We start from the raw sequence: 14,501 nt of genomic DNA, 5'->3' as shown, positions 1-14,501 counted from the left end.
TAGTGATTCAGTCCCCAGATGCAGACAGTAGGCTGAAAGAACTGGTAGATATGAGGATGAACTTTACCAGGAACATCTGACAGAAAGAAATTATTGATATTTTGTGTCCTTGGCTGTTAGGTTCCATGCACAACTGATCACCAACTAGACTAATAGCCATCTTTTTACTCTTGCTTACCTATAGAAGGGTTTTTGGAATCAGTGCTTGATCCAGCTCTTCTGCTTGGGCAGTATCTCCATATTCTTTCTGTGTAACCTTTTTCTGCTTCAGCCTTCTTTACATTTCAGTATTTCAGCTGAGGCAAGGATTACCTGCCGTCCTGGTTTTGAGTTTCTGCTGTTCCTCTGTTTCTGCATGACAAAATGGACCATTCTTGGGTTTTGAGGAGGCTATTCTGGGAGATCAGCTTGTTGTTCTGAGCCCCTCGATCCTTCAGCGCAGTTTCCCATGGGAATCTGGGAAGCAGATCCTTGAACAAGCCAAGAATCTACTTTCCCTCAATCTAGGGCTGTGATTCTACTAGTAGTCTTGCTCCCTTTTCTTACTCTTGTTACCTTTATCTCAGCATGGCATCAGGCTGCCATCAACTTCTACTTCCGCAACTGGTGGTCTTCATCCACATGTTAGCTTTACTAGCTTATTAGTCCAGCAGAGTGCTTCCCTGGTTGACGCACGGATCACTTGTGGTGTCATGTTCAGCCCACTCCAGAAATATTAATAGCGTCCAGTGCTGACTGCAGCTGGAACTGGTCTGTTTGCTTGTGAGTGGGTGACGAATGTGATTTAGCTGTTTGTCTCCAGTTTCTCCGCATCCCACTCACCTGGTTGCAAAAATTAACTTGTTTGGCCTAGGCAAACAATGGCCTGGGTACTCATCTTCCAAGATGATGGGTGCCCCTTTTGGAAACAAACATTGGAATGGAAAATGAGGGACTTGCCAGTGTGACAGAAGCAAAGGAGAACCTAGAGTTGCTAGGCAATAGTCCATGTATCTCCCATCCCACCTCTGTCCTTCGTGGTTTCCTAGCTAACCTGTTGGTTCTCAGTCTCCTGTCATGTCATGCTCCTGCCTTCCCTGGTGTTTACTCTCTCTCTCAAACTTTACTCGTACTCTTCCCTCTCTGAGGGCGTACTGCCAACCGTTATCTCACACGAACCATCCTTGGGGCAGTGTGGGAAAGCTCTCTCTTGGTAAAGTGGCTTGTGAGTTTCCACCCTCAGGTCTGACTAGTGTTGTTATTGTTTGGTCATGAGTGCCCCTGGCTCCAAGTCATTTAGTGGGGATGGGCATGTAGCAGCAGTAGGAATCATGGCCAGATGTTCCTCTTTCCTCTCCACTGTTGAGCCCATTGCAGAAGAGATGCCACTGCCAATGCTTGGAGTGTGAAGATACAGCACAAGTCAGGAAGTAAGGGCTAGCACAAGCCTTGAAGTACATGAACTGTTTCATGAAATGTAAAGAGACTGTGCCTAGCCTGGCAGGGCCATAATCTTTTTTTTTCTTGCCTATGGGATTTCCTTGAGTGGTTGTGTGCAGGCTGATGGAGAATAGTGCTTGGGAGAAGACATTTTATCCTTCCTGGAAGATCAGCCTCTTTCTGGAGAACATATTGGCAGTGATGATGTCAGGCCTGTAGCTATGTCCACCTCCCTTTCCTAATCAGCCTCTATGGACTCTGGGTCTCTTGCTTCCTGACTGAGTGAAGATCTTTAGTCCTTTCGTGTGGTCTTACCCTGTTCCCCATCTGTACCCCTTCTTCCAGAGGCCCTCTTGGGCTCATCCTTCCTTTACTAGCAGGGAAGCAGAAACTCCTTGGTAAGGAAGGAGTAATTGCCATGGCCACTTGTGACCTGTTGGAAAGAATTCTGAAGACTAACTCTAGGATCATATGTTACATACACATTCTTCAGTGTCTTGTGTGTTATTTGTACTTTTTGGATCATGTTAACTAGTCTCTTGAATGTAGCAGATACAATTTATTGAAATAACTTACAGAATGTTTACCTGCCTCCACGAGCACTCTCAATTTAAATGATACTTTTTTGCTTTTTCAAATTCATGATGGACTCAGAATTTTTCAAAACAAACATCAACATTTGATGTTAATCTTATGCCCTTTATAGCTGGAGGCACTTGTAGAGCCCATTCTGTAAGATGAATATGAATTAAGACATCAGAGGGTCATTTCTTCTGACCGTACAGAAGTATCAGTTGGTTTGTATGTTGATGGGAAGAGTGCCTTCCTACATGCACGCTGATGACATTTCTGCATGATTTTTTTTTTGACATGAGCAAATAGTTAACCAAGTATACTAAACATGTTCTGAAAAAGGCATCTCTTGCAATCTTGTTTTTTCTGGAGTCCTCTGTGGCCTCAAAGTTATGGCAAACTGCTGGCTGTTGTATGTGAATTGGCTGGATGTTTAGTCGCAAACCATAACTGCTATGCTGGACGAGAGCAGATTGGAAAAATAGTTTTCTGACAGCATATCTTTTAGAGCATAACTAGCCCTGAAGTTTAAAATAGAGACCCATGCAGAATCATAGAATGGTAGGGGTTGGAAGGGACCTCTAGAGATCATCTAGTCCAACCCTGCTGCTAAAGCAAGTTCACCTAGATCAGGTCACACAGGAACATGTCAATGTGCGTTTCAGAAACCTCCACTGGACTGGACTCCACACCCTCTCTGGGCAGCCTTTTCCAGTGTTCCAATCACCCCTACAGTAAATAAGTTTTTCCTTGTGTTTAAATGGAACTTTTGTGTCTATTAACCCCTTGTACTGTCACTGGAGATTAAAGAAATGCCCAGGAAACTGTGACAGTTAATTTTCTTGTTTTAGATGGAGGTATTGGTCTTTAGTTCAGCTGTATCAAGAAGGTGGCTTGATCTTACTCAAACCTTCTGAAGCCTGTTTCAGAATTTTTTCTTCCTCATCCTATGATTCCTTTTTTTTTTCATTTCTGGTTTGACTTTAATCTCAGCAGGAATTTTTTCCACTACCTTTATTCCATGGATCTGCATTTTTGGGTTAGAAAGAATAGCTCAAAACTAGCGGAAGCAGTATAATAAATACCGATTGTGCTGTAGAAGTTACCACTCTGAACCTTGGAGTTAATCACCATCTCAGCTTAAGTGTGGTAGCTGCTCATGTGCAAGCTGATAGCCCCTTGGACTTACAAAGTAAACAAGTCACATCTTTATTTCACCACAACCACCCCCTCAATCTACAGCAGTAGTTTCACAGAAGAGAAAGGGAGAGAAATAAAGGTATTTTAACGCCACTTTAATACTAGTTGAACAGAAGCTCCTCTGATTTAATACTGCTTTTGTTGGAGTGGACATTAGAAATCAATTTGCAGAAATGTTCTCGTGGTTAGCAGCTGTAGCATTTCAGCATTACTGAAGCCAGTACAATCAAATATTTTGCATGTGGCAGTGTTATAACTGGGATTTCTTAAACCTTTCTACTGACTGACCAGCTTTGCAGTCTCTGTTGAAATCTCTCACTGTTTGGAGACCCTGGGCCTGGACAGGTGACAGGCCTTCTTTGAGGTGATTTGCTTGTCTTGTTTCTTGTGCTACCTTGGCAATGTTTGGTACATCAGGCCTTCCTTCAGTGGCATACTAGTAGTTATGAAAACTCTTTGATCTGATGCCTTAATGTAGCCCAATGTTCATAGAATTTGTGCAGAGTTAAAGCAGTGCCTGCTGTTAACCACATTGAAGTGTTTCAGTATATGTTCTGCTGTGCTGTGTGTAACTGTTGGATAGTAGACATTAGCAAAATGTGGGGAAAGGTTGTACAAAATAAATGGTCACTTGATATTCTTATGCTGTGAACAGCTAGTTATAAAACCAAACCAGGAGCTTCTAAGCATGAAGAGGTGATCAGCATGCTTGCTCTTAGCAAGTAGATTTTTTTAACCCAAGTGCCAGTTTGTGCAAAAGCTCAGGTTTTATACTCTTTATTGCGTTTTCCTGGGACAGCTTGCAACTTTACATGTAATCTCTTGCTATTTATATGCAACTTGATGAGCATTTGTGAATTTTCTTCCTTTAGAGAATCTTAAGCCAATAAAGATTTTCTGATAAAGCCATGGCCTTCATGCAAGATACCTGGTAGAGCTACCAGCAAGCTCACTTTCCTCAAGGTCAAAGTATGATAACCACTACCTTGAGATATGCAAACATATAGATCTCTATTTAATACTAGAACATGTGTATCAATTAGGCACAATTCATATTGTACCTAGATTTTTCTAAAATTGGGGATAGGTAAAGTACCCAGATCACTGAGAGTTATCAGGCTAAAAAGTACCTTTGAGCTGCTTGGATTTTACTATCGTCAGACTTATTGTTACTACTTTTTTTGTATTTTGGTAAGGAGTCTGAAGATGTGGGCGATACTGCAAGTTTCTTCGATTTTGAAAAATGGAATCAGACACTGGCACACAGAAATGTCCATGATAACCGCTGTTGTTAGTCGTATCTTAATTGTTTTTTCCAACTCCTGTGAATTGATGATTTTTATATAGGCATCACTGCAGCATAGGATCAGAAAAATTGTCCAACTGTGACAAACACCTGGGGGCACTGACTTTAGGAAGTCTAATAGAGCATAATTCTTGAGGCTTAGTTTGTTGGGTTTTTTTAAAATTGTCTTAAATGTCAGTGTGAAAGGTGTGTTGATAACACTATCTTAAACCTGTGAAGGTCAAATGAGATTAAAATACGACTAAAGAAAGTTACAGAAATACAGACATCTTAAATATCTTTTTTTTGGTAAGGCTTGCTCTTCTGGAGATGTGTAGAGTTAGTTCTGTATCTAACTGAAAGCAAGTCACCTGAAATCCAAATGTCCTTTTTTGAGGTGGGCAATTATTTCTGGGGCAGATTGCACCACGTAACAGGTGGATGATTCTTCATCTAAGGAGAAAGGTGTGTAATCAATATTATGAGGATCATAGATTTGATCTGATGCGACAGCCATTTCTAGGCCTAGCTAATTACTTAGTTACTGCCAAGGATCACTCTTCAGGAAAGGAGGGAAAGGCTTTCAAGCACATAGTAAATTGCAGCAATTGAGCAAATTAGGTAGAAAGTAAGGATAGGTCCACATTGCTGATAGTTGAGGCAAGTAAGGACAGCAAAATAATCTTGTATGAAATTGTTCAACATAACACTTGAAATACATCAGATTTTCATTTGCAGACCTGAGGAACAATTTCACTAGCAATCTGAGGGTTATTTTGCTTGCTTACGTCCTCTGAATTTTAATGGTCTATGTGAGCAGAGTGGCTCTTGTCTCATAGGAGGTTATCATTTCATCAACTCTTTTGAGGGCTGTGAAGAATCATTCTCACCTGTCAACCTGTTCAAACCCTCACTTTGAACCTGAACCATCAAGAAAACAAAAAGGGGATGACACTATTACCTTTAAGAAAGCAGACCCACGTTCAGATAAATTCCTTTGCTCTGTTTAGTGCTACTTTCATTTTTTTGTTAGTCTTGAGTTTTCAGGGCTGCCTAGCTACATTATACATACCTTTAAATGTAATTTAGGTTATCTGCCTGTAGTTGCTACTTCCCAAAATGTAGAGATTTGAGTATCTATTCTTAGAGAATGCACTTGTGTGGAGTACTGGCTCCTGACATCTTGGTAGCATCTTCCCTTCTCTTTGCCTTCCTCCAGCCTGAGACATGCAGATGTGTTGCTGCAGGGCTGAATCCTAGTTTCTGCTAGCTCATCGTTTCAAGCATTGAGCCTTCCAAGGTTAATGCAGGGTGTCCTTAGCCTGTGCTGGGACAGACTGTCCAAGGTGGTTCTTGGAATGTCACCCATCCACTTGGTGAAAGGGTGCTGTCAAAACCTGACTCCCAAAGCCATCATTCTTGGAAGCAGCTGGCCAGCAGTGCTGCTATAACCAGAGTTCTAGTAGATTTTATGCCAAGTAGAACAGGTCTGAGCATGGGGAGGGGTAGTGGGTTAAAAAGGATCAAATATCCTGTACCTTCTTTCTATATGTTACAACTGTCTCCAAAAGAACATGTGTAGATTTTTTTTTTTTTTTTTCAATGCAAGCTAAGAGAAAATAACTTAGAAAGCACTTTCTCAGAATGGGCAGGTGTGTTAGCAAGTGCGTGACATGCTGAAATTTTCCATAGCACCTGAGTTCAAATACTCCTGTCATTTCACCTTTCTGATGAGGAATGAATATAGTCTAACCACGCACTTCAGAAACTTGGACAAAATGTGGAACATGACCCTAGTAAGGATTCTTGAATAGGCTAAATAAAGGTCTTCCAAGCAGCAACATATCATTATGGGTTGCATTGCTCCCTTAGATTGCAGGAGCCCCATCCAGTATAGTAGTTAACACAGATGGATTGCTAGGTTCATTAGAGTTTACTATTAGTTATTTAATAAGAAAATGATGCCAAATCTCACTGAAAAGCCTCTTTGTAAAGAAGACTATAACGTTGTACTTTATATTTTGTCAGGGTAAGAAAACTCCGTTTTTCTGTTTAATTCCTGTTGGTAACTATAATTCTCTCTCACAGAAAACAGATTTTTCAGGGACTTTATTGGTGAATTTGATATTGACCAAAACCAAAGAGCTTGAAATATGCAGTAAATCAGGGTTTTGATAGCTTTGTCAGTGAGTGTGGCTTGCTTTGGAGGTAAGGCTAACTTACAGTTAAGTACCAGCTGAAGATACATTACCTGGATCTGTGAGCACCAGCAGAAGAAAGAGAATTCCAATATATGCATTTAGGTTTCTATTTCAAAGAATTTCCTAATATAAACTTCAATTATTCAGTGGAGTTTTGTTAGAAATAAAAAGCAACCTAGGTTACATGAAGTAACTGCTTCATTTTTCTAAGTGCTTTCTAGCTGAAGACATCTCTAAGAAAGATATTGTTTTCACTGATAGCTTTGTGCATTTGTTCATTTCCTGTATTTCAGGGCTTTATTTTAGCTGTAAACTATGTAAACTATGTCTAACAGCCACAGTGGCTCTAGTCTCATTAAAAATAGAACAAAGCTTTTAGAATTTCTAAGCCTGTCAGTTGGATTCCCTCCTTACTAGCTGATTAAAAGACAGCAACCATGATGCATTGTATTTTGTTCTACCATAGTAAATAGCAGTCTAGTTAACAAGGTGCATACTATGGAATATACTATCCTTTTTCTCTGTGTAGAGTACTAAGAGTGCTAAATTCTTACAGAAAGGGTTAGTTTCTGCTAAGAGAGGACAGCATCCAGTGAGAAAAGTTTAATTTCATGTAGTTCTTGCCAAATTCTGAGTTCAGTAGTGTTGAAAACCTTGCTAATGCCAGTTTTGCAAAGACCAGCCTAGAGAAGCTGAATGTGTAATGCTAGCATGTGTGCGTGCTGTAAAAGTGCATTGCTGAAGCTGTCAGCTAACATGGTATGCTCTTTCTTGCCTGACTTGTAAAAAGCCTTTTATGAATAAAGTACTCCTTCCAGATACTGTTGGAGGTTGCTTGTCGTGCTGCAGCTTTTGCCAGGTTAGATTTTTATTCCAGGGTAGAAAAACTACTTTTTTTTTTTTAAAAAAAAAAAAAAAACAAAGAAAAAAAACCAAACAAAACAACACCCAAAAATGACAATGAAGAAGCTGGCTGATCAGTAACAGTTTTAGTGTGAAACAACACTGCCCTGATAGCAGTTGCACTGCAAGTAATGACAGGTCACATATCTTCAGAAAAATAGCTTTCTGGCTCAGCTATAGCAGTATACTGTATACCTGTATCTAAGAAAGAAGAAATACTTGAGGCACATGTGCTATGGGGTTTTGGTGTTGACAGCAGGGTCCAAAACGCTGATTTTTTTTGCTGAATTGAAGGACTTTCTGGTCAGTGGGTTATTGAAACCCAGTTGGGGGTCGGGAAAGAAGTTCCTCCAAGGTCAGACTGGCAAGCCTTTCTGCCTTCCTCTGTATCATGGGATGTAATATAATTCCTGTGATTCATTTAACAAATTCCCTGCCACTGCAGACACATAGACCACAAACGCAGGTCTGTCTGATCAGTCTCATTTTCCTTCTTTCTTTGTTAGTTCCTGGTACATGGTGTTTCTCATAGCTATCCTATGTGCTGCATGGTGGGCTGGTAAGTATGCTGAGGGTTGTATGGATGTGTGGGTGACAGTGGGTCTGCACACTCTGCTAGGTTATCGCATGTTTTCAGTGATTTGTGGCATCAAGGATTGGAGGTGCTGCATTGCTTCGGGAGGAATGTGCTGCTACTTTGCTACTGCTGTAATCCCAAGCTGGGCTTGTTTGTTCCTAGTCTCTAGGGTTATTGCTCTTGATCTTGACTGTAAAATCAGGAACTGTAAAATCGGGAGGATTCCTGCAGTTTGTGGATTTACTACTTAAGGAGAAAAGCCTGTCTTTTGACAAAGTTAAGTGGCTTTATTTTAAGCCCTTGTTTATACAAGCTCTCTTAGCAATGGGATTGCTAAAATTCTAGGTTCACAGTTACTCTGTTGACTTACTGAGCCTTTCACTTGGCTCTTACCTAGTCAAATGGCTATAGTTAAGAAGCAGGAAACCTAGTTACAGGTCTTTAATTATGTAGCATGTGGGTTGTTTGCAAATGCACTTTTTTGCGTAGTGTGCAAACTCTGTTTCTTCTTTATTTCCATGACATGTTAAACACTAGCCCAGGGAAGATGTGCTTGGAGCTTGGGCAGAACACAGTAAAAAAATGTGAACTGTGTCTGAGTAAATTTGAAGTCATTTGGAAAGCAGTGACTTTGGACAAACTTGGGAGTCTTTGCTCTTCCTTCATGACTGTACTTAGGACAAATTTCCTTAAGCTCTGGGATGTCAACAGGCTGAAAATATATTATACCAAACAACTAGCTAGTAGGTGACGGTGCTGCTGTATTTAGCCACTAAGAAGCCCACTGACTTAAATCTTTTAAGAAAGGAGCGTCACATGCATTACTAATTGATCCAGACCGTGGAGTTTGGATTAGAGCTTGAACATTAGTCTGGATCTGTCAGGTGGATTTCCTCTTGTAATAGCCAATATGTTTGCCTTCACGTGGTTAAGAGTAAAATTGAGTGACAGAACAGAAACTGTAGACAGCTGTGGCTACCAATAAACTATAGGATAGGAAAGTTTATGTAAATGAACAGTTAGCTACTTGGCATTCACTATAATTGAAACTATTCTCTCCCATGCACTTTTGATGCTTTAAGTAAATCAAAGCTTCAAAATCGTAGTATGAAGAAGTAGCATAGCTTAAAAAACAATGTAGAAAGTTACTTTACATAAATGCAAACAGTCTTTTGTTTGAGAAGTAAAGAATCATAGGCAGCAGTCCTCAGAAGAGATGCTGCCTAATCTGTTTATTGCCTAAGGAAACTCCAAAAGCATGTTAAAAATGACAGTACTGGGTTAGATAAAGAAATGTTCATTTACTTCTGTGTCCTTTGTCTAAAAGCAACAAGTTGCAGATACGTGGAGAAATCACACTCTCTCTTTGTATCCCTCCTGCTTCTGGAGCCTGGAGCTGTCTCCTCTCTTTCACAGCCCTTGGTGGGACACCTCTACAGTGAATTTTAATAATTGCTTTTTTTTTTTGAAAAACACTTACACTTAAACGTTTTACTGTACAGAAGTTTCCTGAACAGAGTAAAGCTCAGATGAATCAAATAATGACTTGACTCATTTTCTCTTGATGCTTGACTAGTTTTAAGACACCTACCTTGATGTGATAAAGTGGTGCTGCTCGGTAGGCAGCGGTCTCGTTGCATGGCAGGAGTGCCTCTGCGCACACTGAGACGTATCTTCCTTCATAGCTTCCTGAACTGCAGTGAGGACTCATGAGCATGTCTGACTTGGCTTTCTGTTGTGCTGGATGGTGTACAAATATTAGAAGTGTGTCATCATCTTAATTTGTTGCTGTGGGACTGCTGGCATGAGTACACGTGACTCTTGCTCAATCAAACCTTTTGTTCAGAGGCATGGCTCTTGTGGGTTTGCAGACAGCTACAGTAAATCCAGAACCAGGGACATCTTGGTGGTCTGGACATCCTTGATCTGGCCATGCTCCCAGGAGCTTCCAAGAAGCTGTGCTGATACTTTTAGCCTTTCCTCATCTTGTAAACTTCCAGTGACTGACTAAGCTAGACAAAGTTGAAGCCTTCGATAAAAGGAGATTTCCAGACCTCTGTCTCTGCTAATGTCAGGACCTTTCCTGGAAAATACAGAGAAGGGGAATATGAATGCTACTTTATAGATTGTACTTTTGAAGCTGTTTCCTTCCTTCCTTCTGTAAGCCCTATTTACCTGTAATACTCTGAATGACTGACTGGATAACCTTTGCTGAAGGAGTCAGGATGAGAGAAGCAGTGGCAGAGTAGTAGCCACATGCTAGTTAGCCTAACAATGCTAGCCTAGTATCTGCTAGTACAATGTCTTGTACTGGCAGATACTCTTCTAAGCTAAACTGCAGGCGGGAACAGTAGCACTTGGAGTCAAGAAGTAATTAAAGAGCACATGTGCACACAACAGAGCTGCTATAGTATATAACTGACTGATTCTGTGATTAAAAGACCAAATTGAATGTTTTCTATGATAACTGAAATGCTTATCATGCTAGCACAAACAGCAGCAAACATTGTATGTCATAGTTGGAGTGCAACTTGAAAGGCTTGGTTATATATTAAAAAACAAATTGAGATCGTCCCAGTTACTGATATGTAGAGATAACACTGTCTATGGCTGGACTTTGGCTCTTCATGTGGTGCAAGCATGTTGCGTTTTACATCATGTAATATAAGTTTGCAAAAGGGCATCTGAAATCTAAGCTGTAATGATGGTGTGTTTGGCTATGAAATGCTAATGCTTTAAGGGACTGTAAAAAAACAAACAAAAAAACCTTGCTTCAGATCCTTCTAGCACTCTTGCTAGTGACTTGACTAAATCATCCTTGGTCACAGACGCTGTCTGGCAGAGAAAATAGTACATGCAAACAAGTCAGCAAGGACTAATGCTCAGCTAGCTTCTAAAAATACTACAATAGCTGGATGGTACAGTAAGTTAAGTAACATGCTTTAATTTCATACTGAGAGCATTTATTGGAAGAGGAGAGAGAGCTGGGGATTAAAACATGAAGCAAATACACAGCTTACTGGGAACCCAGTTTCAGCAGTGGTGAGGGGGGTGATGATGAACCAAAGCAGGTGCCCACCTTGCTGAGGGGATCTGTGGCCCCGAGCTGGAGCCTGATAAGACTGCTGGCATGGAGCAATTATATAACTTCCCTCCCCCCTCCCTTTTAACCTTGTTCCAGTGTCTGTCTGATCTCTGCTGCAGCTGGCCAAGTGCCACTGTTTGTCTGTGCGCAACAGACACAAACAGATTCTGGAGGGTCATGTGAAAGTACCCCGAGTTCTCTAAATTGCACCACCCTTACCTTTTCTTCCCTGCTGCCTGCGTTGCTTTACCAGGTGTGGCTTTGTTTATGCATGTCTGTTGCTTTATTTTAGCACCTGGGTTGTGCTGGCCCTCAGTGCCCGGAAGAAACCTTTGGTTCTAGGCTTTACTAAAGCTGCAGGAGAAACCAGCAGACCTTCTGGGCAGAGGTTTGCACCTAACAACAAGTAGGGGCATCAGTTTTGGGGAGGGCAGCACGGACAATCATTAGTCATTGAAACCTTTGCTTTTAAAAACTTTGATGTATCTTACGGTGACTTTGGCTTAAGCTATGTGAATGAGGCCCATGGCTTTGTTTTCAGCATCTTCCGTTACAGCTGTAAGGTGATTCCAGAGAGGAGGAGTCTTATTCCTGTAAACTATTGGCAATTGCTACTTAAAAAAAGATCTGTTTGAATTGAAGAGTTATTGGCTTGAAGACAGCTGTAAGCCTGAAATAAGGTCTTCTCAGTTAAATCACCCTTCAGTTATTTCAAACCATGTACAAAGGTCAAGAAGTGAACATTGCAAGCATGGAGAATAGAGCAGCAGGATATCCTTCCTCCTAGTCCATTCTTTCCTTGTGCATTTCCCCCCATGCAATTCAACACCACATATTTTTATCAGATAGCTAAAACCTGACTGACATCATTCAGCAGCATTAGTTCCACTTCCCAGGAACAAATCTGGACATCCAACACATGGATGCAGTTGTCTGTGGCCTCTCAGCTGGGAAAAGGAACAGGGCATCCCAACAGAAACAAAAGGTGGAAGAGTAAAATCAAGTTATAGGCTGTTACACACCTAAATGTGTTTTCACTTGTCTGAGACATAAAAGTCTCTACTGGAAGACAAGACTTATGCATGAGTAACTTTTCCTAGATAAATGTCTTCCTCTGTCATCCTTGGAGCCTTTGAAAGAATTATGCAAGTCTTAGGTGTGTAGACTCTTAGTTTTGTATGTGCTTTCTACTTCCATTAATGACCTTCTTGTGCTGCAAGTCCTAAATCTCCTGCTTCAAATGTAAAATTGAGTTGATGTAGGCCAGGTCAGTACTGGCTGTGTCAGCTTCAGCAAAAGAGCTAACAAATATTACCATGTTTCAAGAAAGTAAAAGCAAATACAGTCAAGCTTATGGGAGATCTGACTTTTATTTTTGTTTCTTGATTTCTAAGAAGCAACTACCAAAACTTGTGATATTAGCTAGGTGAAACTTGTGAAACAACAACCAGTGCAGTGAAAATCAGGGACAAGGTTGTGAAGACCAACAAGGGAAAGTAGCCAGTACAGAGGCAGAAGGATATGATAAGATACATACAGTGTCCATCTATTGTTTGCTTGTAAAATCCTCCCTTAGTCACTGCTGCTGGCAGTTCTTGGCTTATAAATCACAGAATCATAGAATAGCAGGGGTTGGAAGGGACCTTTAGAAATCATCTAGTCCAACCCCCCTGCAGAAGCAGGTCCACCTAAATCAGGTCACGTAGGAACGTGTCCAGGTGGGTCTTGAAGACCTCCAAGGAAAGAGACTCCACAACCTCCCTGAGCAGCCTGTTTCTGCCTGTGGGCTCCTGAATTGATCCCTGATGGTGAAAGGACTCAAGAGTAGTGCTTGAGTACTTGAATCAAAACTCAAGTATCTACTGTTTAAGACAGTCTCTTTGAAGAAGAGCATATGTAATTTATTTAATATCCTGTACAACTGTATAGAATTCTTATCCCTAAACACTACATTAAGATTTTGAACATTAGCTGATATTCTATAAGCTGGCAATATTGAGCTGAGAGCTCATAGTGGCACGTAGTTGCATTGCCGCTCATGATGTGTATGTTACTGCTCTACTGTAATTACACCATTTGCCATGGAGGTGGTTCCTATGTTTTGACATAAATGTGGGTCACACTGTTGGGTATTTATCCCACACTTTGGGCAGAGCAGGAACACGTGTAAAGTCACGTATATCTCTGCAGCACATTTTATGGCTAGTGGTATATTAATTTAGTCAACTTTATGCACTTGCTTCTGTTTTTCCATAACCAGCCTTAACTGATATAAGCAAAAGTATGCTAACTTTCTAAAACTGTGTACATGCTCTGAATTTCCTTCTTATGCTCATAAAACTCAATGTGACTTATCTTGCTTTTAATTTGTTGTTTGTTTATATTTCCATTTTCCTGCTTTCTCCTAGTTTTCTTTTTGGCAAGTTGTCTGAGAAACTGTGGTATTTTAGACTTAGCCAAATTCAATCTGTGTTAAAACTTCTTGAAACCTGATCTTGTGAGAGTTTTAGTATGAATAAAATAAAATACAGGTTGGCATCCAAAACCATGGATGTTTATCTAAACTGAACTTCTGATTCCTCTTGAGGTTTGGTAGTTCACTACTGAATTTGTTTCAGTCCAGTTAATTAGTTACAAACCCCTAAGCGACAGACTTGGAATTAAAGAGCACAAAGCCTTAAGTCTCCACGTAATTTGATGAAGCAAGAAGAAACTTCTGTTAAACTAAGTGCATTTACATCACCCAGTTTGAAACGCAAAACTGATTTAGAGATGAGCCAATAGCATGGTAATTGATTCTGGATTCATATCACCTGTATTAACGTGATAGTCTAGTGTCTCTCTATAATCTCCTACCCGCCTTCTCTGGTATTGGTTTCTTCTTTTAGAGATATGGCAGCGATCTTTTTTTGTATCACAGGTTTGTCTGTTTGCAGTACAGAATGCTCAGTTTAGGTAAGATTTTCTGCTCTTCTGTTTTTAGGACAATGTAGATCAGACTTCAACTCATGGTCGGCGGGATCTGGTGGAACCGGGTTTCCAAGAACCCTCTAACCGCATCTCCCTAAATCAACAAGGTAAGGAATGGTGGGTGGGAGTCCAGGCTCTGTGGGAGAAAGCCAGGTTGCTGCATATGCAGAGACAGATTTACCTCCATGTTGCTGTTTCTCATTAAAATAATGATTGTGGATGATTGGAGGAGAATAGCTAAGACATAGGCTTTTGTCACAACTGTCCTGTCAGGTATAGATGAAGACC

At 40.7% G+C, this 14,501-nt stretch overlaps 1 protein-coding gene across 3 annotated transcripts in view; it reads left to right on the top strand.

Moving 5' to 3' along the window:
• The window catches only part of GRB10 (growth factor receptor bound protein 10), a 142,890-nt gene that overhangs the window by 44,538 nt on the left and 83,851 nt on the right, over window positions 1-14,501 (top strand). For all 3 annotated transcript variants that reach the window (XR_009818661.1, XM_061995571.1, XM_061995570.1), the window contains exon 3: window positions 14,227-14,320. Coding sequence is in view for 1 of the 3 variants with exons in the window: in XM_061995570.1 (XP_061851554.1) it covers window positions 14,227-14,320 (94 nt within the window). In the remaining 2 variants the exon portion in view is untranslated. The remainder of the gene's footprint in view (window positions 1-14,226; window positions 14,321-14,501) is intronic.

This window comes from Colius striatus, chromosome 4, assembly GCF_028858725.1.
Source record: "Colius striatus isolate bColStr4 chromosome 4, bColStr4.1.hap1, whole genome shotgun sequence".
NCBI classification, from domain to species: domain Eukaryota; kingdom Metazoa; phylum Chordata; class Aves; order Coliiformes; family Coliidae; genus Colius; species Colius striatus.
The sequence above is the reverse complement of the archived record's forward strand: the minus strand, read 5'-3'. Positions and strand labels throughout refer to the sequence as shown.